This window comes from Triturus cristatus, chromosome 9 (assembly GCF_964204655.1).
Source record: "Triturus cristatus chromosome 9, aTriCri1.1, whole genome shotgun sequence".
NCBI lineage: Eukaryota > Metazoa > Chordata > Amphibia > Caudata > Salamandridae > Triturus > Triturus cristatus.
Window position 1 is genome coordinate 1227701958 of NC_140592.1, and position 27940 is coordinate 1227729897.

Below are 27940 nucleotides of genomic sequence, written 5' to 3' on the forward strand. Positions count from 1 at the left end.
GCATTAAAACTCCCTCTACTGCTGCCTTTGTATCGTGGGTGATCTGGCACCTAACCATGCTTGTGCACCTGTATTTTTGTCACTGAAAATGTTTCCCCATTACAAATAATGTCCAAGCAAGGGTGATGTTGCAACTAAATGTGATTTTCCGCCTTAATGTTTTTTTTCCAACTGCAGGTCTTTCCACAGTCCTGTTCGTGTTACATCAAAAGTGATTTTGCATCAAAAGGTGTGGTTTCTCTTGCAAGTGTTTCAACAATCGTTTGTGATCCAGTAAGGGTGATTTTGTCAAGGACTAGCTGCAGTGAGGATTCATTTTGTTACATTTATCAATGCACAAAGAAAGGCTGACTCCTCTCAGCAGCCACTGTGTCACTTTGCACATAATATATATGTGGAAGTTGTCTGGAGGAAAAAGCCTCAAAGTGTGTGTGTGTATATATATATATATATGTATAACAATACACTTTTTGGTGATTAGTGTGCTATACAACTCAACATAACACACCAAACGTTGTACAATAGTACCATACATCTACGCTTGCAGCCTTAAGGAAGGCCAACTATGACCTGAATTCATTGAATTTTCATGTTAGAAAAGCCAATTACTTTGAACTGAGTCACTAATAAAAAAGTGACCGTAAAGAAACTTCCACTAACCCTTTTTAAAACGTAAAGGGAATGTGTAACATTGTAAGCCAATAAGTTGCAGTACAAGGCATAGTAGAGAAACCTGGAACTGTGCCTTTAAGAACATCACACTATGTCCTGTATCCTATCATGCCTCTCAGGTGACAGGTCAGGTACCTTTGTATGTAAATGAGAGGATCCTGAGTGAAAAATTGTTGAGCGCTGTAGTAGTTCCTGTCTGGGGAGGTGGGAGGGTTGCTTATGACTTTGTTGAGGATTCCCCTGGAAGAGAACTAGGATTACAGACTGGTGACTATTTAAAAGTTAAAGGGCAACATCTGGAAAGAGGACTGGCATCAGCTGGAGTGTGGAGAAGTTGACTAATGGGGGTGGTTTGGGGTATTCTGCTCCTGTTATGTATTAACAGCATATAAGAAAATGTGTATCAAAACTGCAACATCGAAAGGAAGACAGATGAGAGGGTTTGCCGATTCTATATCTTGGTTTCTGACACCTATACACAATGCAGAGAGGGAGAGAATACCCTGGCTAATCTTGCTTTGAGCACGCTGGTATCAATAGCTGGTAATACCCAAAACAGAGAGACTGGGAAATCTCATACTGTGATACTGTGGTCCCTGCCATTCAACTCTAATTAAGATATGTATTGGCTTTACCTATAGGTCTGGTTTTGACCGCTAGCCTTTTGGCTTTGTAAGTCTTTTAGCTTTGTAAGTTGCTTGTTTTGTTTTCCCATCTTTTTTGTAAAACTAAATTGTTGGTGGAGCTACTGAGTCCTCACCAGCCAAAATACAGAAAACATTGGCTAAAAGCAAAAATAGTTTTTTGTCACAAAAAATACATCATCATAGTCGCTTGCACTAAAGGGAGCTACATTCTATGAAGATGTATGTCACTTGTGAAAAGTGAGAATGTCATTACTCACAGTAAAGTTAGCCAGTGACTGAAGTGGGCTGCCCCATGTTGTGTACTGTAGTTGGCAGAAACAAAATGTGACTGAAACAACAGGCCAATGATGAAGTGGCCTGTATAAAAGCATCTAGAAGTGTGTATGTTATATATACAATGTTAGTAAAATCAAAAAGTTGTGGCTAGGTCAGACCTAACTAGTTAAATAAAACCAGCTAGCAACATTAACTGAGGTGTGTCTTCTTACCTCATGCAAGAAGTTATGTAGGACTTACTACTCTAGTTGATTTTTTTCAATGGCTAGTTATGAATGCAACAAACTACAGCAGGCCACGCCCCTGATGTAAAATAATTCATACGCCAGTTTATCATTAAATTCATAAACATCAGATTAACTCCACACGTGTATGGAGATATTCCAATATTTAGTACATTAATTATGAAGACACCCATTATAAAAAAGTAAAGTAAAAGTTACTTATCTGTAACATCGGTTTTCTACCCATAGTGTCTCATTACATTTATAACCATTTAAATATTGTACACATATACTGGGTCCTCTGATTCTGTATATGCGCTGATATAGTTTATTATTCATGCATATTAAAATCTAAGATAGAGAAATGAGAATTGCAGGATACACCAGGAGGTGCCAGTTCACAAGTCCTTTTTCCAACCGTCTCTTGCTTGTATGGTGCAGTAGGTAAGGAAGTAGGCTCAAAGACCAGCCACATACATGTTTTCATAGCCTCTGTAAATGAGGAGAGGATGTGAGTGCGCTAGGACACGCCCTCAGCTCACCATCCTTCTTGCACCTGCCCGTTTTTGCTGTTGCTGGAACTGTGTTCTTCTGAATTCCACTATTCTTTTCTAGATTTCTTTATCACTGCAGGGACTCAAATGGGTCAGTTCACAAAGAAAGTTATAAATTCCACATTGCATAGTAAATGTTTATACTAGATAATGTTTCTATGTACAATGTGCAACTCACACTAAAGGAAATATTGAGAACAGTCTATGTACTGGGCCAATGCCTGAAGTGATACAGTACCTGGTAGCAGGTCTCCAGCTCTTTCCCATTGGCTGTAAATGACAGCACACCGGTGGCCAGGTCCACGAGGCACCCAACTTCAAAGTCCACACTGCTTGCCCGGCTAGATCGCTGTGTGGTGGCAGAGAGCTCTCTACCCGAAACCATGTAGCAATTGCTCCGTTTCACGCTGAAAGACAAAACAAGGTGGCCAGTCGGTTTAGTGAAATGAGGGCGGCACTTGTACTGGTATATCAGAGCCAGACAAGGTACAATGTGATAAACAGCTATCAGTCTCAAAACTAGAGCGAGGATGGTCTATATTGAATATATTGACACCCAATAGTATTCTGTTTCTGAAAGGCCGCTAGGTGAGGGACAGAGTGAGACATTTATCAGATGTTACACCTCAGTGTCTGCCCTGGTGCCTCCAGATATTGACGAAGCCTGTTAGTATGTGGTATGCTTCCTACACTGTACCTGTGATCCAAGCCCCACAGGTTATCACAAGTCTATCCATGTAACTCAAGCATTTCATGCCATCACAAGTCTGTCCATGTTCCCTGTCTCCTTACAGTCTGTCTATGTGACACAAGCATCTCATGCTCTCACAAGTCTGTTCATGTTACCTGTCTCCTTATGTGACCCAACCACCTCATGTCATCACACATCTGTCCATGTTCCCTGTCTCCTTACACTCTCTGTCCATGTGACCCAAGCACCTCATGGTATCACAAGTCTATGCATGTGACCCAAGCTCTTCATACTATCACAAGTCTATGCATATGACCCAAGCACCTCATGGTATCACAAGTCTGTCCATGTTCCCTGTCTCCTTACACTCTCTGTCCATGTGACCCACGCACTTCATGCTATCACACGTCTATGCATGTGACCCAAGCTCTTCATGCTATCACAAGTCTATGCATATGACCCAAGCACCTCATGGTATCACAATTCTGTCCATGTTCACAGGCTCCCTACACTGTCTGTCCATGTGACCAAAGCACTTCATGCTAACACAAGTCTATGCATGTGACCCAAGCACTTCATGCTATCACAAGTCTATGCATATGACCCAAGCACCTCATGGTATCACAATTCTGTCCTTGTTCACAGGCTCCCTGCACTCTCTGTCCATGTGACCCAAGCACTTCATGCTATCACAAGTCTATGCATGTGACCCAAGCACCTCATGGTATCACAAGCCTGTCCATGTTCCCAGGCTCCTTACAGTGTCTGTCCATGTGACCCAAGCACTCCATGCTATCACAAATCTATGCAGGTGACCCAAGCACCTCATGCTATCATATGTCTACGCATGTGACCCAAGCACCTCATGCTATCACATGTCTATGCATGTGACCCAAGCACCTCATGGTATCACACGTCTGTCCATGTTCCCAGGCTCCTTACAGTGTCTGTCCATGTGATCCAAGCACTTCATGTTATCACAAGTGTATGCATGTGACCCAAGCACCTCATGGTATCACAAGTCTGTCCATGTTCCCAGGCTCTTTAAAGTGTCTGTCCATGTGACCCGAGCACTTCTTGTTATCAGAAGTCCATGCATGTGACCCAAGCACTTCATGCTACCACAAGTGTATGCATGTGACCCAAGCTCCTCATGGTATCACAAGTCTATCCATGTTCCCAGGCTCCTTACAGTGCCTGTCCAGGTGACCCAAGCACTTCATGCTATCACAAGTCTATGCATGTGACCGAAGCACTTCATGCTATCACAAGTCTATGTATGTGACCCAAGCACTTGATGCTATCACAAGTCTATGCATGTGACCCAAGCACCTCATGGTATCACAAGTCTGTCCATGTTCCCAGGCTCCTTTCTGTGCCTGTCTAGGTGACCCAAGCACTTCATGCTATCACAAGTCTATGCATGTGACCCAAGCACCTCATGCCATCACAAGTCTATGCATGTGACCCGAGCATCTCATGCCATCACAAGTCTATGCATGTGACCCGAGCATCTCATGCCATCACAAGTCTATGCATGTGACCCGAGCATCTCATGCCATCACAAGTCTATGCATGTGATCCGAGCATCTCATGGCATTACAAGTCTGCCCGGATCACTGACAGAATATCGAGGACATAAATATTGTTTGCACAGAAGAGTCAAAAATATCAAGGAGCAAAATATCAAGAAGGTAAGCACAAATAGGTAAGTATAAATTTAATATTCTTAACTCAACATCTACATACCTTGAAGATATATTATATATATATATGTATATATATATATATATATATATATTCACTGAAAAAACCATAGGTTTCACACACGTTATAGTTAGGAATTAGCATTTAAAAAACCTTGCAAATTCACTGAAAAAACCATAGGTTTCACACATGTTATAGTTAGCTGTACATTTCACTCGTAAAAAACCAATGAAATTCCCCCGTTATAGTTAGTGCAGGCAACTATAACTCACGCGACCGCATTCCTCTGCTGATGATGTCAAATATTACATCACTGATGACATATGTGCCTTTATGAAAAATAAATATTTGTAATATATGTATAGCTAAAGATACAGTATTAGCATCAACAGAGGATTGCGGTCGCGTGAGTTATAGTTGCCTGCACTAACTATAACGGGGGAATTTCATTGGTTTTTTACGAGTGAAATGTACAGCTAACTATAACATGTGTGAAACCTATGGTTTTTTCAGTGAATTTGCAAGGTTTTTTAAATGCTAATTCCTAACTATAACGTGTGTGAAACCTATGGTTTTTTCAGTGAATTTGTACGTTTTTTTAAATGCAAATTTTTTTGGGAGATTTTTTGTAAACCTATGTATAAAATAATATATGTACTATATCCTGCATTATGGAAAGGTTTTTTTTTTTATGCATTTTTTTCCGTGCTCGTACGGTAAGCTGACGCTACGCGCTCCGTACGTCATAAGTACGGTGCGCGTACGTAATAGGATACGCGTACGGTAAGCTGACGCTACGCGCTCCGCACGTCCTAAGTACAGCGCGCTTACGTGATACGTACGTGACGTACGCGTACACGCGGAAGCAACGTCGCGGTTACGCAGGGGCGTGTAATGCGCATGCGCGAGTGCATCTTACGTACGCGCTCCGTAAGCGCTCCGTAAGCGTCACGTTTGCGCATGCGTACTTGTTTACGAGCGCGTACCGTAAGCTTACGGAGCGCGCACGGTAGGTCATGTGATCCACAAAGAACACTTTTCATTGGTTGAAATTACTTTCAGTTCCAGAAACTTCCCACACCACACCCATTCCCCTCATTACTGCTTGAAAGAACACTTTTCATTGGTTGAAACTACTTTCAGTTCCAGAAACTTCCCACACCACACCCATTCCCCTCATTACTGCTTGTGATTCTCTAGGAGAAGGAGCTGAATTGTCTTTGGGATACAATGGCAGAACAGCAGACCTCTTCTGAGAGTGAGGCTAGCAGCACCACCATCATCCAGAGAAGGAGGAAACAGAAGAATTCTTTTGTATGGGAGTATTTTACTTTTCCAGAGGGGGAGAAAAAGGTCAATGCTCCATTGGTCACTTGCACACTTTGTGACCGTGTTTTATCAAGAGGAAATCCTAGGAAAAAGTATTCCTTTGGAAATCACTCTATGATGAGACACCTTAGGGATAAACATCCCAGGACCTTTGCTCGACATACTGGAGAAAACTCTTCAGTAAGTCACCAGAGCCCAGCCTCAGAAGCTCAGCCGAGTAAATCATCGGCAGCTCAGCTGAGCCCTTCCTCTGAGGTGGGAGCACCACCTTCTTCTGCTCCTCTGGACGTCAACCCTCGATTTGGGAGGGTTGTAATGAGGTGTATAACGTGTTCTGGTCTTATTGTTTTTGGGGAGACCAGTGTTCCCCTTATTAACAATAAGATAGACCAGCACGTTTGTAGACGCTCATAATATTCCCATTCTTTCTTTCCTCCATCCCTCTATGAACCCAACGGCTCTTTTAAGAGCCAACCTTACCTCACAATTTTTTTTTTTTTTTTAAGCTTTCCTTTTTGAATTTTTTTTTTTGCCGTGCGCGCACGGTACGCGTAATTACGCGAATTTCGCGGAATTTCTCCGTTTACGCCGTGCGCGTACGCTACGCGCATTCGGCGATTTTTTAAAAAAAAATGTAAATTAATTTTTTGCCCTTGGGGGTCCTTCTGAGACCCCCTGACAAAGGCTAGGGGGTCAGGAACTGTCCAGCCTGCCCCCTTTTCACGTTATCCACCTTTGTTTTTCACCCCCTCAGACTGCGAGAGACAAAATGGCGGCCGACACTTCCTGATTTCGACCGATTCGAATGTTTAATTTGATCTAACAACCAATCAGAATCGCGCTTGCGCACGGCACCGTGCGCGTACGGTAAGCTTACCGTAAGCGCACGGAGCGTGCCCACAGATATATATATTGATTTAAATGCTATTTTCTCAGGAAATACTGAACAGATTTACACAAGACCTGCAAAAGGCACATCCCTGACCTGAGGGCTACCTCTCTGCCAAATTTCACATAATTCTGTTCAGCCGTTCGGGCTGTAGCTCGGACTAAAGGTCCTATGGAAAAATGCATGGGGAAAACGCGTTTTGGGACCCCTCTTTTTTCTCAGCCCCCGCTTGACGAATCACCCCGAAACTTTCAGGGTAGGAGCGGAGCGTAGCGCTCCATTAGTTTTGAAAAATTCACGAGGATTCGTCAACCGACGCCAAAGTTATTCCAAATAGAATGTTGCGGATTTCCTATGGAAACACAGTCCTAACTATAACTATCTACTGGCGACCGCCAGTAGATAATATATATGTGTATATATATATATATATGCTTCAAAAATAAAGCCCCACTCCGACTTCTGTGCAAACACAAGACTTTATTCGTCTGAAGCAACATATATATAACTCAAGTCCTGACCGGTTTCGGCGTCACCACGCCTTGCTCACAGGTGAGTTCAATATTTACCATGTGGTCACGAGGCCATAGGATCAACTACAGCCCCCAGCATGCATCATCGTTGCTTTGTAATCACGAGGCATTGCTTAGTATTCATGTTTTGCCCAAATAGCGTTTTATGAACAATGTCTCAACAACGTACCAAATTGTAATGTGCACGCATTCCTTCTCACAGCAAGTGCACTTTTATGCTGCCTCTGTCCATGATAAGGGTTAGCACTGCGGAGCTTCCAAGAGGAGAAAACTCCCCTATTCCCTTTCTCTCTGATGCGCTACCAATACTTCTGGCAATCCTTCGTTTGGTGCGCGAGAGCGTGTCATGCCCCCTCCATAAAATCCAGCACAACATCCTCCGTTTACTGGGGGCCACCGACTCTGCAGGGTGGGCTCAAAGGTTGCAGGAGCGGAGAAGCCTGCATATTCAATGCTTCAAAAATAAAGCCCCACTCCGACTTCTGTGCAAACACAAGACTTTATTCGTCTGAAGCAACATATATATAACTCAAGTCCTGACCGGTTTCGGCGTCACCACGCCTTGCTCACAGGTGAGTTCAATATTTACCATGTGGTCACAAGGCCATAGGATCAACTACAGCCCCCAGCATGCATCATCGTTGCTTTGTAATCACGAGGCATTGCTTAGTATTCATGTTTTGCCCAAATACCGTTTTATGAACAATGTCTCAACAACGTACCAAATTGTAATGTGCACGCATTCCTTCTCACAGCAAGTGCACTTTTATGCTGCCTCTGTCCATGATAAGGGTTAGCACTGCGGAGCTTCCAAGAGGAGAAAACTCCCCTATTCCCTTTCTCTCTGATGCGCTACCAATACTTCTGGCAATCCTTCGTTTGGTGCGCGAGAGCGTGTCATGCCCCCTCCATAAAATCCAGCACAACATCCTCTGTTTACTGGGGGCCACCGACTCTGCAGGGTGGGCTCAAAGGTTGCAGGAGCGGAGAAGCCTGCATATTCAATGCTTCAAAAATAAAGCCCCACTCCGACTTCTGTGCAAACACAAGACTTTATTCGTCTGAAGCAACATATATATAACTCAAGTCCTGACCGGTTTCGGCGTCACCACGCCTTGCTCACAGGTGAGTTCAATATTTACCATGTGGTCACGAGGCCATAGGATCAACTACAGCCCCCAGCATGCATCATCGTTGCTTTGTAATCACGAGGCATTGCTTAGTATTCATGTTTTGCCCAAATAGCGTTTTATGAACAATGTCTCAACAACGTACCAAATTGTAATGTGCACGCATTCCTTCTCACAGCAAGTGCACTTTTATGCTGCCTCTGTCCATGATAAGGGTTAGCACTGCGGAGCTTCCAAGAGGAGAAAACTCCCCTATTCCCTTTCTCTCTGATGCGCTACCAATACTTCTGGCAATCCTTCGTTTGGTGCGCGAGAGCGTGTCATGCCCCCTCCATAAAATCCAGCACAACATCCTCCGTTTACTGGGGGCCACCGACTCTGCAGGGTGGGCTCAAAGGTTGCAGGAGCGGAGAAGCCTGCATATTCAATGCTTCAAAAATAAAGCCCCACTCCGACTTCTGTGCAAACACAAGACTTTATTAGTCTGAAGCAACATATATATAACTCAAGTCCTGACCGGTTTCGGCGTCACCACGCCTTGCTCACAGGTGAGTTCAATATTTACCATGTGGTCACGAGGCCATAGGATCAACTACAGCCCCCAGCATGCATCATCGTTGCTTTGTAATCACGAGGCATTGCTTAGTATTCATGTTTTGCCCAAATAGCGTTTTATGAACAATGTCTCAACAACGTACCAAATTGTAATGTGCACGCATTCCTTCTCACAGCAAGTGCACTTTTATGCTGCCTCTGTCCATGATAAGGGTTAGCACTGCGGAGCTTCCAAGAGGAGAAAACTCCCCTATTCCCTTTCTCTCTGATGCGCTACCAATACTTCTGGCAATCCTTCGTTTGGTGCGCGAGAGCGTGTCATGCCCCCTCCATAAAATCCAGCACAACATCCTCCGTTTACTGGCGGCCACCGACTCTGCAGGGTGGGCTCAAAGGTTGCAGGAGCGGAGAAGCCTGCATATTCAATGCTTCAAAAATAAAGCCCCACTCCGACTTCTGTGCAAACACAAGACTTTATTCGTCTGAAGCAACATATATATAACTCAAGTCCTGACCGGTTTCGGCGTCACCACGCCTTGCTCACAGGTGAGTTCAATATTTACCATGTGGTCACGAGGCCATAGGATCAACTACAGCCCCCAGCATGCATCATCGTAGCTTTGTAATCACGAGGCATTGCTTAGTATTCATGTTTTGCCCAAATAGCGTTTTATGAACAATGTCTCAACAACGTACCAAATTGTAATGTGCACGCATTCCTTCTCACAGCAAGTGCACTTTTATGCTGCCTCTGTCCATGATAAGGGTTAGCACTGCGGAGCTTCCAAGAGGAGAAAACTCCCCTATTCCCTTTCTCTCTGATGTGCTACCAATACTTCTGGCAATCCTTCGTTTGGTGCGCAAGAGCGTGTCATGCCCCCTCCATAAAATCCAGCACAACATCCTCCGTTTACTGGGGGCCACCGACTCTGCAGGGTGGGCTCAAAGGTTGCAGGAGCGGAGAAGCCTGCATATTCAATGCTTCAAAAATAAAGCCCCACTCCGACTTCTGTGCAAACACAAGACTTTATTCGTCTGAAGCAACATATATATAACTCAAGTCCTGACCGGTTTCGGCGTCACCACGCCTTGCTCACAGGTGAGTTCAATATTTACCATGTGGTCACGAGGCCATAGGATCAACTACAGCCCCCAGCATGCATCATCGTTGCTTTGTAATCACGAGGCATTGCTTAGTATTCATGTTTTGCCCAAATAGCGTTTTATGAACAATGTCTCAACAACGTACCAAATTGTAATGTGCACGCATTCCTTCTCACAGCAAGTGCACTTTTATGCTGCCTCTGTCCATGATAAGGGTTAGCACTGCGGAGCTTCCAAGAGGAGAAAAACTCCCCTATTCCCTTTCTCTCTGATGCGCTACCAATACTTCTGGCAATCCTTCGTTTGGTGCGCGAGAGCGTGTCATGCCCCCTCCATAAAATCCAGCACAACATCCTCCGTTTACTGGGGGCCACCGACTCTGCAGGGTGGGCTCAAAGGTTGCAGGAGCGGAGAAGCCTGCATATTCAATGCTTCAAAAATAAAGCCCCACTCCGACTTCTGTGCAAACACAAGACTTTATTCGTCTGAAGCAACATATATATAACTCAAGTCCTGACCGGTTTCGGCGTCACCACGCCTTGCTCACAGGTGAGTTCAATATTTACCATGTGGTCACGAGGCCATAGGATCAACTACAGCCCCCAGCATGCATCATCGTTGCTTTGTAATCACGAGGCATTGCTTAGTATTCATGTTTTGCCCAAATAGCGTTTTATGAACAATGTCTCAACAACGTACCAAATTGTAATGTGCACGCATTCCTTCTCACAGCAAGTGCACTTTTATGCTGCCTCTGTCCATGATAAGGGTTAGCACTGCGGAGCTTCCAAGAGGAGAAAACTCCCCTATTCCCTTTCTCTCTGATGCGCTACCAATACTTCTGGCAATCCTTCGTTTGGTGCGCGAGAGCGTGTCATGCCCCCTCCATAAAATCCAGCACAACATCCTCCGTTTACTGGCGGCCACCGACTCTGCAGGGTGGGCTCAAAGGTTGCAGGAGCGGAGAAGCCTGCATATTCAATGCTTCAAAAATAAAGCCCCACTCCGACTTCTGTGCAAACACAAGACTTTATTCGTCTGAAGCAACATATATATAACTCAAGTCCTGACCGGTTTCGGCGTCACCACGCCTTGCTCACAGGTGAGTTCAATATTTACCATGTGGTCACGAGGCCATAGGATCAACTACAGCCCCCAGCATGCATCATCGTTGCTTTGTAATCACGAGGCATTGCTTAGTATTCATGTTTTGCCCAAATAGCGTTTTATGAACAATGTCTCAACAACGTACCAAATTGTAATGTGCACGCATTCCTTCTCACAGCAAGTGCACTTTTATGCTGCCTCTGTCCATGATAAGGGTTAGCACTGCGGAGCTTCCAAGAGGAGAAAAACTCCCCTATTCCCTTTCTCTCTGATGCGCTACCAATACTTCTGGCAATCCTTCGTTTGGTGCGCGAGAGCGTGTCATGCCCCCTCCATAAAATCCAGCACAACATCCTCCGTTTACTGGGGGCCACCGACTCTGCAGGGTGGGCTCAAAGGTTGCAGGAGCGGAGAAGCCTGCATATTCAATGCTTCAAAAATAAAGCCCCACTCCGACTTCTGTGCAAACACAAGACTTTATTCGTCTGAAGCAACATATATATAACTCAAGTCCTGACCGGTTTCGGCGTCTCCACGCCTTGCTCACAGGTGAGTTCAATATTTACCATGTGGTCACGAGGCCATAGGATCAACTACAGCCCCCAGCATGCATCATCGTTGCTTTGTAATCACGAGGCATTGCTTAGTATTCATGTTTTGCCCAAATAGCGTTTTATGAACAATGTCTCAACAACGTACCAAATTGTAATGTGCACGCATTCCTTCTCACAGCAAGTGCACTTTTATGCTGCCTCTGTCCATGATAAGGGTTAGCACTGCGGAGCTTCCAAGAGGAGAAAACTCCCCTATTCCCTTTCTCTCTGATGCGCTACCAATACTTCTGGCAATCCTTCGTTTGGTGCGCGAGAGCGTGTCATGCCCCCTCCATAAAATCCAGCACAACATCCTCCGTTTACTGGCGGCCACCGACTCTGCAGGGTGGGCTCAAAGGTTGCAGGAGCGGAGAAGCCTGCATATTCAATGCTTCAAAAATAAAGCCCCACTCCGACTTCTGTGCAAACACAAGACTTTATTCGTCTGAAGCAACATATATATAACTCAAGTCCTGACCGGTTTCGGCGTCACCACGCCTTGCTCACAGGTGAGTTCAATATTTACCATGTGGTCACGAGGCCATAGGATCAACTACAGCCCCCAGCATGCATCATCGTTGCTTTGTAATCACGAGGCATTGCTTAGTATTCATGTTTTGCCCAAATAGCGTTTTATGAACAATGTCTCAACAACGTACCAAATTGTAATGTGCACGCATTCCTTCTCACAGCAAGTGCACTTTTATGCTGCCTCTGTCCATGATAAGGGTTAGCACTGCGGAGCTTCCAAGAGGAGAAAACTCCCCTATTCCCTTTCTCTCTGATGTGCTACCAATACTTCTGGCAATCCTTCGTTTGGTGCGCAAGAGCAAGTCATGCCCCCTCCATAAAATCCAGCACAACATCCTCCGTTTACTGGGGGCCACCGACTCTGCAGGGTGGGCTCAAAGGTTGCAGGAGCGGAGAAGCCTGCATATTCAATGCTTCAAAAATAAAGCCCCACTCCGACTTCTGTGCAAACACAAGACTTTATTCGTCTGAAGCAACATATATATAACTCAAGTCCTGACCGGTTTCGGCGTCACCACGCCTTGCTCACAGGTGAGTTCAATATTTACCATGTGGTCACGAGGCCATAGGATCAACTACAGCCCCCAGCATGCATCATCGTTGCTTTGTAATCACGAGGCATTGCTTAGTATTCATGTTTTGCCCAAATAGCGTTTTATGAACAATGTCTCAACAACGTACCAAATTGTAATGTGCACGCATTCCTTCTCACAGCAAGTGCACTTTTATGCTGCCTCTGTCCATGATAAGGGTTAGCACTGCGGAGCTTCCAAGAGGAGAAAAACTCCCCTATTCCCTTTCTCTCTGATGCGCTACCAATACTTCTGGCAATCCTTCGTTTGGTGCGCGAGAGCGTGTCATGCCCCCTCCATAAAATCCAGCACAACATCCTCCGTTTACTGGGGGCCACCGACTCTGCAGGGTGGGCTCAAAGGTTGCAGGAGCGGAGAAGCCTGCATATTCAATGCTTCAAAAATAAAGCCCCACTCCGACTTCTGTGCAAACACAAGACTTTATTCGTCTGAAGCAACATATATATAACTCAAGTCCTGACCGATTTCGGCGTCACCACGCCTTGCTCACAGGTGAGTTCAATATTTACCATGTGGTCACGAGGCCATAGGATCAACTACAGCCCCCAGCATGCATCATCGTTGCTTTGTAATCACGAGGCATTGCTTAGTATTCATGTTTTGCCCAAATAGCGTTTTATGAACAATGCCTCAACAACGTACCAAATTGTAATGTGCACGCATTCCTTCTCACAGCAAGTGCACTTTTATGCTGCCTCTGTCCATGATAAGGGTTAGCACTGCGGAGCTTCCAAGAGGAGAAAACTCCCCTATTCCCTTTCTCTCTGATGCGCTACCAATACTTCTGGCAATCCTTCGTTTGGTGCGCGAGAGCGTGTCATGCCCCCTCCATAAAATCCAGCACAACATCCTCCGTTTACAGGGGGCCACCGACTCTGCAGGGTGGGCTCAAAGGTTGCAGGAGCGGAGAAGCCTGCATATTCAATGCTTCAAAAATAAAGCCCCACTCCGACTTCTGTGCAAACACAAGACTTTATTCGTCTGAAGCAACATATATATAACTCAAATCCTGACCGGTTTCGGCGTCCCACGCCTTGCTCACAGGTGAGTTCAATATTTACCATGTGGTCACGAGGCCATAGGATCAACTACAGCCCCCAGCATGCATCATCGTTGCTTTGGTGACGCCGAAACCGGTCAGGACTTGAGTTATATATATGTTGCTTCAGACGAATAAAGTCTTGTGTTTGCACAGAAGTCGGAGTGGGGCTTTATTTTTGAAGCATTGAATATGCAGGCTTCTCCGCTCCTGCAACCTTTGAGCCCACCCTGCAGAGTCGGTGGCCCCCAGTAAACGGAGGATGTTGTGCTGGATTTTATGGAGGGGGCATGACACGCTCTCGCGCACCAAACGAAGGATTGCCAGAAGTATTGGTAGCGCATCAGAGAGAAAGGGAATAGGGGAGTTTTCTCCTCTTGGAAGCTCCGCAGTGCTAACCCTTATCATGGACAGAGGCAGCATAAAAGTGCACTTGCTGTGAGAAGGAATGCGTGCACATTACAATTTGGTACGTTGTTGAGACATTGTTCATAAAACGCTATTTGGGCAAAACATGAATACTAAGCAATGCCTCGTGATTACAAAGCAACGATGATGCATGCTGGGGGCTGTAGTTGATCCTATGGCCTCGTGACCACATGGTAAATATTGAACTCACCTGTGAGCAAGGCGTGGTGACGCCGAAACCGGTCAGGACTTGAGTTATATATATGTTGCTTCAGACGAATAAAGTCTTGTGTTTGCACAGAAGTCGGAGTGGGGCTTTATTTTTGAAGCATTGAATATGCAGGCTTCTCCGCTCCTGCAACCTTTGAGCCCACCCTGCAGAGTCGGTGGCCCCCAGTAAACGGAGGATGTTGTGCTGGATTTTATGGAGGGGGCATGACACGCTCTCGCGCACCAAACGAAGGATTGCCAGAAGTATTGGTAGCGCATCAGAGAGAAAGGGAATAGGGGAGTTTTCTCCTCTTGGAAGCTCCGCAGTGCTAACCCTTATCATGGACAGAGGCAGCATAAAAGTGCACTTGCTGTGAGAAGGAATGCGTGCACATTACAATTTGGTACGTTGTTGAGACATTGTTCATAAAACACTATTTGGGCAAAACATGAATACTAAGCAATGGTCATTTCTGAAAGCAAGAACTTTTAATCTCCCCGTGAGCAAGGCTCGGAAGTAGAGCTGAAACAAAACGCGTTGGGACAGATACTAATGCTGGATGCCAAATGATTTTATGTTTAAATATAGCACTTAGATTCCCTGGGATTTGGCTTCAAGGTCCTTCTTTGGTGGAGGAGTGTTGTTTGATATATATATCATTTTGCTCTCACCTGTTCAAAGTGGAGCACTTTGCTTTTTACCCCCAGTAAGCTGCATCTTAGCAGCTCCCTGGGGGTAAAAAGCAATGCCAGCTCCTGCAGGAGGCGGAAGCCGGCAGAGACCGCGGCGGTCTTCAGACTGCCCCGAGGTCCCAAAGTAGATGGCCATGCCTTGGGGGATGGGGTACCCGAGGCCGAAAATCTCCCGGGAGGGGAGCCTCTCGGCCCCCCTCCCTTTAAAGAAAAAAAAAAGGAATGGCTGGGGGATGGGGTCCCCAGCACCAAAATCTGCCTGGGGAGGGAGGCCACAAGGCCCCCTCCCTTGAAACAATTTCTTTTTTTTGAGTAAAAGAAGGATTAGTTACTTACCTGTAATCCTAGTTCTCTTCCAGGGGTATCCTCATCAAAGTCATAAGCATTAGAATATTCCCGCCCATGTGCGGGATCCCGGAAACAGTATATTATATGTGCCCCACATATATATATCCATACATATATACCTATATGTATACACAAGCAATTGCAGCCCCTAAACCCTAGAGCTGAACCATGCTGTAAGTAATTTCCACTACACATAAGAAAATAGCATTATAAACATGAGAAACAACATTATAACTTGTTTGGAAACTGTTTTAATGCTTAGGAAACAGCAGAAATTCTTAGAAAACACTGAAAGCATAGGAAGCTCCCAGGCTGCATTGCAAATACCCAGTCTAAAAAGACTGAAAAGCTAACTCATAGCTGCATAGCAAAAAACTGACACCGTGCCTTTAAGGCACACCTGACCCCCACCTTCCCATCATGCCTCAGGGGTGGCAGTTAGGTCAGTTGTTCTTTGCGGAGACTGAAAAGTCATGGCACAAAGAAAAATAATAACCTCTGAAAACTAACAGACCTTTGCCCGGGGAGGCGGGAGGGTTGCTTATGACTTTGATGAGGATACCCCTGGAAGAGAACTAGGATTACAGGTAAGTAACTAATCCTTCTCTTCCAGGGGATCCTCATCAATAGTCATAAGCATTAGAATAGAATAGCGAGCCTCACCTCATCCCCCTGCGGGCAAAGGGAAAGAAAAACAGAGAAGGAACAGTATGCTCAGATAGCTCAGCTACCCAAACAGGTTTCTCAAGGAGGCTTGGCCTACTTGGGCATCCGCCCTGGAATCGGATTCGAGGCAGTAGTGCCTGGTAAAGGTGTGGACCGATTTCCAAGTGGCCGCCTTGCAGATCTCTGCCATTGGAACGTCATGCAAGAAAGCTACTGTGGCCGCTTTCTCCCTAGTAGAATGAGCCTTAGGGGCCAAAGGTAAGGGCCTTTTCGCCAGCTGGTAGGCTAGGGTAATGCAGGAAACAATCCATCTGGAAATGGATCGTTTAGCCGCTGGGAAGCCTGTTCTCATGGCGCCATAGTTGACAAACAGCTGATCCGTCTTCCTAATGCTTCTGGTACTGGCCAGATAGAATTTAAGTACCCTCTTGAGGTCTAAGGAGTGGAGCGACCGCTCAGCCGGGGTCGCTGGATTCGGGAAGAAGGATGGCAGAGAAATGGACTGATTAATATGAAAATCAGACACTACCTTAGGGAGAAAGGATGGATGTGCCCTTAAGACCACTTTGTGCTGGTGAAAAACTGTGTACGGTTCTTTAGTACACAGAGCCTGGATTTCGCTTACTCTGCGTGCCGATGTAATGGCTACCAGAAAAGCGACCTTCCATGACAGATGCTGTAAAGAAGATTTGTGGATCGGCTCAAAAGGTGGGCCCATCAACTTGGATAACACTAAGTTCAACTCCCACGGAGGCGAAGGGTTTCGAACAGGGGGGTAAACTTTTTTCAACCCCTGCAAGAAGTCCTTGACCACCTGCATCTGGAAAAAAGAAGGTTGACTTGGAGACCTCCTGTAAGCTGTAATGGCAGACAAATGGACCCTGATGGATGCATACTTCAAGCCTGATCTAGCTAAGTGAAGGAGGTACAGAAGGATGACGTCCTCCTGCCCCTTTGTAGGATCATGGTGATTCTCCCTACACCAAATGAAGAACCTCTTCCACTTAAACGCATTATTGTTGTATTAATTTTAATAATATTATGTCTTTTATGTACTTTTATGGCTAAAGCCGAAATAAAGTTTTTCTGACTGACTGACTGAACTTAAACGCATAAGACGCTCTTGTGGAGGGTCGCTTCGCTTCCTTGAGAATATGCATGCAGTCAGGCGGTAGACCTAAATGTCCGTATTGCAGGACCTCAGGAGCCATGCTGTTAAGTTCAGTGAGGGAAGGTTGGGATGCAGAATCCTCCCGCCCATCTTGGACAGCAAGTCCGGCCTGCAAGGCAGCCGCCTGTGAGGTCGAACTGAGAGATGAAGAAGGTCCGGGTACCACCACTGGCGCGGCCAGTCCGGAGCTATGAGGATCATCTTCATGTCGGATCTGAGCAGCTTGGATACCACCTTCGGAATCAGAGGCAGGGGCGGAAAGGCGTAGGCAAATGTCCCTGACCAGTCCATCAAAAGAGCATTCCCCCTGGCCCCTGGACGGTGGAATCTGGATGCGAAGGCGTGGCATTTTGAATTTTCGTCGTCTGCAAACAGATCGATGTCTGGACGACCCCACCAACGGAACAGGTCCGCCACCACGTCGTCGTGCAGCACCCAGTCGGGCTGATCTTCGAAGTGCCTGCTGAGTGCGTCTGCCTTGATATTCAACTCCCCTGGAAGGTGTACTGCCACCACCGAGAGGTTCCGGGCGAGCAGCCAGTGCCAGATCGCCTGCGCCTCCAGGGAGAGGGGGCGTGACCGAGTCCCGCCCTGTTTGTTCAGGTAAAACATGGTCGTGGTGTTGTCGGTCTGCACCAGGACTGAGTCGGTCTCGATTGCTGGGAGGAACGCCTTTAGAGCAAGGTGGACTGCTCGAAGCTCTAGCATATTTATGTGGTAGCCCTGTTCTTTTGCAGACCACTGACCTTGTATTTGGAGGCACCCCATGTGGGCCCCCCATCCTTGTAGCGATGCGTCTGTCACCACCGATTGCACCGGAAGTGGCTGGTGAAACGGGACTCCCACCAACAGATTGTCCTGACGAGTCCACCATGCTAGGGAAGATTTCGCTACCTGGGAGAGAGAGATTCGATCTCCCCAACGGCCTGTGGACTGATCCCATTGGTCCTCCAGAGCCCGCTGCAAAGGTCTCATTCGCAGTCTGGCGTGGGGAATTAGAAAAATGCAGGACGCCATGGAACCCAGCAGAGATGCTACCTGCCGAGCTGACGGCCTCAGCATCTGCTGCATAAGCCTGCATTTCCTCTTCATTGAAGATAGTCTCTCCTCCGAAGGATACGCTCTTCCCACGCTTGTGTCCAGAACGGAGCCAAGGTAGTGGATGGACTGAGTGGGCTGCTGCACGGACTTTGCCATGTTGACGTGAAGGCCGAGAGCGTGCAACTGTCTCAGACAGATTTGGAAGTCTTTCTTCACCTGCTGCTGGGATGGAGCCTTCAGCAACCAGTCGTCTAGGTATGGGTAGACGAAGAGACCCTGCTTGTGTAGGCAGGCCGCCACCACTGCCATACATTTGGTGAAGACTCGCGGAGCCGACTTGAGTCCGAATGGGAGGACTTTGTACTGGTAGTGCTTGCTTCCAACCACAAACCGCAGGTACCTGCGGTGATGTTTCGCTATTGCAATGTGAAAGTACGCATCTTGGAGGTCCACCGAACACATCCAATCTCCGACTTTTAGATGTGGACATATTTGGTGAAGCGCCAACATACGGAACTTCTCCTTGACGATGACTTTGTTTAGGAGACGAAGGTCCAGAATCGGCCGAAACTTGTGCTCTTGATCTTTCTTGGGCACCAGGAAGTACCGGGAGTACACTCCTTTTCCGACCTGCGAAGGAGGAACCCTTTCTATGGCTTGTTTTTGCAGAAGGGCCCTCACCTCCTGTTGGAGCAGTTTTAAGTGATGAGGACGGGACCTCTTTGCCGGGATGTCTCTGGGACGCGCTCGAAAACGTAGCGCATATCCATGACGCAGTATATTCAGCACCCAGCGATCTTTTGTGATGCTGTCCCACTCTGCTAGATGTTGTGACGCACTTCCTCCCACTGGAGTGGGCAACGGCCGTAGAGGAAGCCACAGCTCATGACTTTCCTCCTCTTGTGGTAGTGGAGGACTGTTTCTGGTGTCTACCTCTGCCCCTGCCAGACTTTCCGCCTCGAAACTGGGTTTTCCCTTGGGGCTTGCTCTGAGACCACTGAGGGATTTGAACCCTCTGTTGAGGCCCCTTGCGTTGGGTGGGTCGAAAACGGCGCTTGAATTCCTTTTTCTTCTCCAAGCCCACGGCTTTGAGGGTGTCCAGCTCAGTTTTCATCCGCCCCATCTCCTCATCCGTGTGAGTGCCGAAGAGGGAGTTGCCAGAGAACGGGAGGTTTAAAATCCGTTGCTGTGCGTCTGGCTTGAGCCCTGTCAGACGCAACCAGGACGACCTCCTGGCGCAGACACCGTGTGTGTAAGAGTGGGCTGAGATTAGCGCACCATCCGCCGCTGTGCTAATCGACTGATTAGCCACCAGAGCCCCTTCAGTAACAATCTCCTCAAAGTCCTTTTGGTCCTCCTTGGGGAGCTTGGACTTGAAACGCTCCATCGAGTCCCAGAGAGCCCTGTCGTACCTGCCCAGAAGCGCCGCCGCGCTGGAGATTTTGAGGGCCGCCGCCGCAGAAGAGCAGGCCCTGCGTCCCCAAGAGTCCTGGGTTCTGCTCTCCTTATCTGGAGGGACGGAAGAGGAGGCCGACGCCGTCTGACCCTTTCTTGCAGCTGCCACTATGACAGAGTCCGCAGGTGGGTCTATCTTCACAAAGACGGGGTCAGAGGTAGCTGGCTTGTATTTTTTCAGGATACGAGCCGGAACGGCTTTGACGGTCGCCGGGGTGAGAAAGGTGTCCATGACTGGTTCCATGATTCCTGGGACCAAAGGCAGCAGCGGACGAGAGGCAGACTTTTGGTGAAGTGTTTCAAAAATCACCGACGTGGTGACTTGGGGGACTGACATCTCAATCCCCAGCTTCTGTGCTCCCCGCTGCAACACCTCCTGGTAGGTGTTGATGTCGTCTATGGGCGAGACCCTGGACACTGGGCTGCCCGAGAGCGTGGGTGAATAGTCCTTGATGGATGACCTGGAGGACGAGGAAGAGGACGATGATGGAGTCCTTCTCCTTTTCCGGCGATGATCACGAGCCCGTGACCCAGGTGAACGCTCCTCCCGTCTGGGGGAGCGCGATCTGCGTCGCCTGTCGTCCGGCGATCTCTGACGCGCTGGCCTGGGGGGACTAGCTCTGTCCACAGCCGCCACCAGCCGTTGCAGCGGAGAATCATGCACTGGACTGATGTATTCCCGCATCCTCCTTGTAGGCCCTGAGTCCTGCCAATGATGTGCTGGCAGCAGCCATCTGGGCGACAGATTAATTGTCTGAGTCTGAGGAGAAGACCTACGGGGTGGAACTGCAGGTTCTCGTGGAATTGCCGGTCGTGGAGAGGCCCCTGAGTGGGAGGAGGAATGGCGAGACGCCGACTCTGTCACCAGGACCACCGACCTGTCCGAGGCCTGTCTCGACGTCGAGCGCGGTCTTGACGTCGATCCGTGGTGTCGTCTCCTTTCTCGCCGGGACTCTCTCGACGTCGAACGACGCCTCGATGTGGACCGGCGGCCATGTTCAGTGGGCGAAGCATGCCGCCTCGACGTCGAACGGCGATGTGAAGCCGACGACGGAGGCCCTCTCTCCCTCGACGCCGAACGCCGCGGGGACGCCGGCGGAGATGCCGCCACTCTCGACGTCGACACAGATGCCAACCTCGACGCCGAACGCCGCTTGGAGGACGACGGCAGAGGATCCTGTTGTCTCGACGTCGAACGCCGATGGAGCCTCGACGACGGAGGGGATGGTGCCCTCGACGACGGAGGGGTGACACTCCTCGACGCCGGTCGTCGCCTGGTTGACGACGGCGGAGGGTCCATGCTCCTTGACGCCGATCGACGTCGAGATGTCGACGCCGGAGGGTCTCTGCTCCTCGACGGCGAACGCCGCTGGGTTGGCGACGGCGGAGGCTCTCTGCTCCTCGACGCCGATCGTCGCCTGGTTGACAACGGCGGAGGTTCCCTGCTCCTCGACGCCGATCGTCGCCGGGTTGTCGACGGCGGAGGGGTGGTGTCTCTCGACGCCGAACGTCGCCGGGTTGACGACGGCGGAGAGGCTCTGGATCTCGACGCCGATCGTCGCCGAGTTGACGATGGCGGTCTGGACTTCGACGTCGACGACGTACCTGCTCTCGATGGCGAGCCCGCTGTCGAAAGCCTCTTTTTCGAAACACGAAACACGACCTACCGGAACATCTTTTCTCAGCGCCGAGCCCGACGCTGAGGCGGAAGGACGAGAGGACTTGCTTCTATGCCTCTTGGAGCCCTTCCTCACCGGAGATCGGCCTCTGGATGGTTGTGCCAGGCCATAAACGCGAATTCGCTCTCTGTCCTTCAAAGTTCTTTTGGACAGGCTCTGGCAGTGAGTACATGTCTTGGAATCATGATCCTCCGGTAGACACAGGATACAGACCCTATGAGAGTCAGTCCTGGCCTTCTTCTTGCCACAGGCAGGGCAAGGATCGAAAAGAGAAGGCATTTTAAGATGGAAAAAATGCCCAAAAATGCCTAAAAAAGGCAGCCTCTTACTGACTTAGATGTAAAACGTCGAAGTAAGGGAAAAAACAGTTGAAAAACAGACAAAATTTTCTGACAAACTCAGAAAAAAGTGGAGCTCTGTTGCCAGGATCCTTCCAGAAGGAGCCGGAAAGAACAACTGACCTAACTGCCACCCCTGAGGCATGATGGGAAGGTGGGGGTCAGGTGTGCCTTAAAGGCACGGTGTCAGTTTTTTGCTATGCAGCTATGAGTTAGCTTTTCAGTCTTTTTAGACTGGGTATTTGCAATGCAGCCTGGGAGCTTCCTATGCTTTCAGTGTTTTCTAAGAATTTCTGCTGTTTTCTAAGCATTAAAACAGTTTCCAAACAAGTTATAATGTTGTTTCTCATGTTTATAATGCTAGTTTCTTGTGTAGTGGAAATTACTTACAGCATGGTTCAGCTCTAGGGTTTAGGGGCTGCAATTGCTTGTGTATACATATAGGTATATATGTATGGATATATATATGTGGGGCACATATAATATACTGATTCCGGGATCCCGCACATGGGCGGGAATATTCTAATGCTTATGACTATTGATGAGGATCCCCTGGAAGAGAAGTGGCCTTGCCCTGGGGGATGGGGTCCCTGGGGCCGCTTGGCCCCCCTCCCTTTAAAACAAAAAAAACCCAAATAAATGGCTGGGGAATGGGGTCCCCGAGGCCGAAATCAGCCTGGGGAGGGAGAGCCGCGTTGTGAAAGGGGACATGGCCTCTGACGATCTCTCAGAAAACCCACTACTTCTTTTTTGCATAATTTATGCATCACTTTATGCCTGAAAGGATATTTTTCTGACTTATACTGGGTGCTCCCTTGTGGCTGGACAAAGCTATACCTCTCTAAAGAGCTCTAAGTAGAGTGAAACACTGTGTCAGGGGTTGCTTTTACTTATTTCAGGTTGACTTGGTTGGTATTTTACCAATTCAAAGCTCTAATACTGTGCCTGGAGTGGTAAATTGCTTTTGTCATATTGCAGCTTGGCATGGACAGCACTGTGCTAGTATTATGCTTAAAGACTTTGCTGTAGTAATGGGAAAAGACTTTGTCCCTTTCTATCTCGGCGTGGATGGCACTGTGCTAATCCTATGCTTAAAGACTTTGATAGAAAAGCAGACATTTGAGGCGAGCAGATCTAGAATGTCGCTGGTGTTGAGAGCGCTCTGTACAGGAGCTGCTTTCCACCTAAACTTGAGAAATATCCAGAGTTCTCTGCTTCTTTTTTACATAATTTATGCGTCACTCTATGCCTGAAAGGGTATTGTTCTGACTTATACTGGGTGCTCCCTTGTGTCTGGACAAAGCTATACCTCTCTGAAGAGCTCTAAGTAGAGTGAAACACTGTGTCAGGGGTTGCTTTTACTCATTTCAGGTTGACTTGGTTGGTATTTTACCAATTCAAAGCTGTAATACTGTGCCTGGAGTGGTAAATGGCTTTTTTCATATTACAGCTCGGCATGGACAGCACTGTGCTAGTACTATGCTTAAAGACATTGCTGTAGTAATAGCAAAAGACTTTGTCCCTTTCTATTTCGGCGTGGATGGCACTGTGCTAATCCTATACTTAAAGACTTTGATAGAAAAGCAGACATTTGAGGTGAGCAGATCTAGAGTGCCGCTGGTGTTGAGAGTGCTCTATACAGGAGCTGCTTTCCACCTAAACTTGAGAACTGCTTTTTTTTTTGCATAATCTATGCGTCACACTATGCCTAAAAGGGTATTGTTCTGACACACACACACATATATATATATATATATTTTTTGTTTTGTTTTTTTTCACTGAAGAAACAAAGGTTACAGTAATGTTATAGTTGGGCACAGATTTCCCTCATACAAAACCAGTGAAATTCAGCAGTTATAGTTACCCGAGCTAACTATAACTTACGCACCTGCAATGCACTGCTTATGACCTCACATATTACATCACTCATGACATGGTCAGTGACATTACTGATGACATCTCAAATGACAAAAAAGAATAACTGGAGTGGGGCCATGTGGACCCCCTCTCGGCTGATTTTGGCTCCAGGGACACCATCTTCCGGCGCTAGGCCTCTGTTGTGGGTCCCTTAAGGCCCCTGCGGTCCCTGCTGGCTCACCACCTCCTGCGGAAGCCAGCATTGCTTTTGCACATAGAGAGCTGCTAACATGCAGCTCCCTCTGTGTAAGAGCAATTGTGCTCCGCTTTGAGCCAGCGAGAACAAAATGCTCTTGCCTGCTCAAAGCGGAGCACCATTCGCTAAGGCTTGACGAGAGCGGGAAAGCTCCCACCAAGCCATAGCAAACAGCTGTGTCCTGGGGGTGGGCCCCCGGGACATAGAGGGAGCCGGCTCTGGAGGGTGGCGTTTCCCAGGGCCATCTTTGGCTCCAGGAGAGCGGCCGCCCGGTTCCCCTTCTTTGTTTCATTTTGGTCCGGGGAGGTGGTGGTCTCTGGGGCCTTCTGGGGGGCTGGGCGGGCCCCTGCACAGTTACTGCTGTTTGCCCCAGGGAGGTGGTGGTCCCCAGGGCTGCGGGGTGCGCCACGTGCGCATAGTTGTTATTGCTTACCTAGAGAGGTAGCGGTCCCCAGGGCTGTGGGGGGGCAGGTGGGCACAGCATAGTTACTGTTTGCCATGGGGAGGGGGTGGTCCCCGGGGCTGTTGGTGGGCAGGGCAGGCCTCCGGCATAGTTACTATTGTTTGCTCTAGGGAGGTGTTAGTCCCCGGGATTGCAGGGGGTCTGCACGGCCCTCACTCATTTCCATTAAAGCTCCGGGGAGTTAGCTACTATAAACCCTAGGAGGGGGCCCTGTCTGCCCCCTCCTTTTTCTGCCCCCGGGACCTGACTCACCCAAGGGCCAAATAAAATATAAGCGCGGGAGAACGCGTTTAAAAAAAAAAAAAATTCAGATCCATCCATGGATTTTTCTGAGATTTATTTTTTTTTTAAATTCTTTTTGGAGCCATGACGGGGTCTCTGGGAGACCACCGCCAAGGGCTCAGGGTGTCCCTACCCAGGCTCCTTTTCATTTTTAAAATTTTTTTTTTTTGTAGGACTCCGCTTCAAGCAGAGTCCCAAGAAGTTTGCCAACACTTCCTGGTTGAAATGCTGGCAGCCCATCAAATTTCAATAGGATCCGCGAGTCCACTTCAAGGACTCGCGTGCCCAGATAGCTATAGTTTCTAAACTTAAATATCTCTGAAACTACAGAACGGATTTACACCAAATCACAAAAGGCACACTTTCTAGACCAATTTTTCGCTTTCTGCTAAGTGTGGTGTAATTCCGTTCAGCGGTTCGGGCTGTAGTCCTGTTAAAAAAATGAAAAATCCCAATAGACATAATATGGGGACACGCGTTTTGGGACTGCCTTTTTTTTCTTGGCCCCCGCTCGTCGTGGTATAAGTCTGTGAAGTCAACTATAGTAAAACTTTGCATACACATAGGAACTTGCCTTCACACTATTTTTGTCCTCGATATTCTTGATGGTATATTTTGGCCAAACAAAATTTTGGACCCGATATTTTGTTCAAACACCGTTTGTCACTGTTACTAGGATCCTTACACTGTTTGTCCATGTGAATCAGGCACATCAGTGCTATTGCAGGTCTATTCATGTGACTAAATCTTTGCATGCTATCTCAAGTCTGTCTATGTTTTCAGGCTCCTTACTCTGCCCATGTGTCATAAGCAGATGAGGGTATCACTAATCGGTCCATCTAAATGAAGCCCCTCATAGTGTCACAAGTCTGTCCATGTTCCCTGGCTCCTCACATATTGTTCATCCATGTTCCCATTCTACTAACTCTGGCTCATCAATTTTCCAAACTTTTAAAGATGTCTCTGTCTTTGGGTTCCTCAGTCTGTCTATTCATGTAGCCCAAGCTCCTCGCGATGTGAATGCTCCCATGCTCCTCTCTCTGTCTGATAATATGGCCCAAGCTCTTCACTTTAGCCCAAGCTCTTCACACTGTCCGCCTATGTCCCCAGGCTCCTTAGACTGGATGTGTGATCCAAACATTTGACATTTTTTTCTACTCTATCCTCTCCACTGTCTGGCTGAGGGCCCCAAACCTGCCTGGGCAGAATCTGTGGAAGGAATGAGTAAGTGAATTTCACCCAACTCTCCAAGTCCTGCAGAGAGAAGTGGGCCTACTCCCCTCCTAGCTGGACAGCACTGGTGGCAGCCCAAGAGGTGCACTGGCAGGAAGGATGCTGCAAGCTAGATAATACCAACAATGCATTTGGGGATGGCTGTCGCACTTCGGTTTGCTCCAGCTAGTACCGGCCCGGACGCCCCTTCATGTGCTGCTGTTACATTCTCTAGTAAAATATGTCACCAAGATAAAGCCAGAATGAATTGACTGAGTTACATTGGGAAAAACTTTCTGCAGGTTCACAAGGACAAGAAGATGCTAGGGAAAGGCTGAAGTCATACATGGTTAGGGTGAAGCTCATTTCCAGGACCGAAGGTTAACTTGAGGTGATGTATAAGCGAGTGTAGTGACTATCCATGTGAGTCTTCAGATCTGTCGTGGAGCTTACATTTAGCCTCACTTTGAGCTTTTCATTTTTAACTTAGCATCTTTTTCTAATGGTTGTTTACATATGCTTTTCCCTAAAGTGAGAACGTGCCATGCATACGTTTATTTCTGATATACATTTACGGCCTGTAGTTTGCACAATCAGTTCCAGGGACACACATTTCCGAATACAATGCTTTGTTTTATTTTCTGCACTCGTAGGAGACTACTCTTCAGACTATTTAAAAACTTTGTTCTGCACCTCTGGCAGAGTTTGATAAGATTCTTGTTGTAGGAAAGTGCCCCTTTTTGACATGGTATCCCCCACTTTTTGCCTGGTACATGATGTGATTTTGACTGGAAGTGCACTGGGTACCTGCTAACCAGATCCCTAGTGCCAGACCTTTAGCACACACTGTAAGTCCCTAGTAAATGGTACCCTGGTACCTAGAGACGGAGGTACTAAAGAGGGTCCCTTAGGGATGCAGCACAAATTGTGCCACCCTAAGGGACCCCTCACAAAGCACATGCAAGACTGCCCTTGCAAGCTGCATGTCTTGGTGCAGACAAAATGAAAACACAACATTTCACATCCCTATGTGCCATGTCCCCTACCACTGCATATGATATTTGTAAGTCACCCCTACAGCAGGCCTGACAGCCCTAAGGCAGGGTTCTTAATATTATATATGAAACAATACATGCATGAGCAGATATGCCCCAGTGCTGGTCAGCCCTATTGCTGCCAGTGCAAGTGAGCAGTGAAGCCATCTTAAATCATGTATGGACTCTGGTGAAGATGAGTTCCCCAGCTACATGATGGCGTCACTGAAAATAGGGATGTTTGGTACCAAATATCACGTCTAGATAAACCCACACTGATGCCAGTGTTCGATTTATCAAAATATGATCTCAGAGGGCACCTTAAAAGTGCCCCCTGAAAACCTACCAGCCTCTGGTGTGCTTCCTGACTGTATTCTGCCAGCCTGTCACCTGAGACAAGTTTCTGACCTCCTAGGGGAAGAGCCTTTTGCTTTCAGAAGGTCAGGAACAAAAGCCTGTCCGGGAAGACGGTGTAACATCCCCAACCCACAGGATGACCTGCTGATTAGCCTCCTTGGGCTGACAAGCTTCAAAAGAAGCCGCCGCCTTTGAAGTGTGAATCTGGCTACCCACGCAGGAAAGGAAGCCACCACCAGTCCAGAGCCCCCTTAGCACCTAGACGGGGGGAAAATTAACTAGTCAGTTAGGCGTGC

The 27940-nt window shown here is 47.7% G+C and overlaps 1 protein-coding gene across 4 annotated transcripts in view; it reads right to left on the reverse strand.

The window, feature by feature from the left end:
- RYR3 (ryanodine receptor 3) overlaps positions 1-27940 on the reverse strand; it is a 2047168-nt gene that overhangs the window by 1148646 nt on the left and 870582 nt on the right. For all 4 annotated transcript variants that reach the window (XM_085627314.1, XM_085627313.1, XM_085627312.1 and 1 more), the window contains one exon: positions 2612-2780. In XM_085627314.1, the coding sequence (XP_085483440.1) occupies positions 2612-2780 (169 nt within the window). The remainder of the gene's footprint in view (positions 1-2611; positions 2781-27940) is intronic.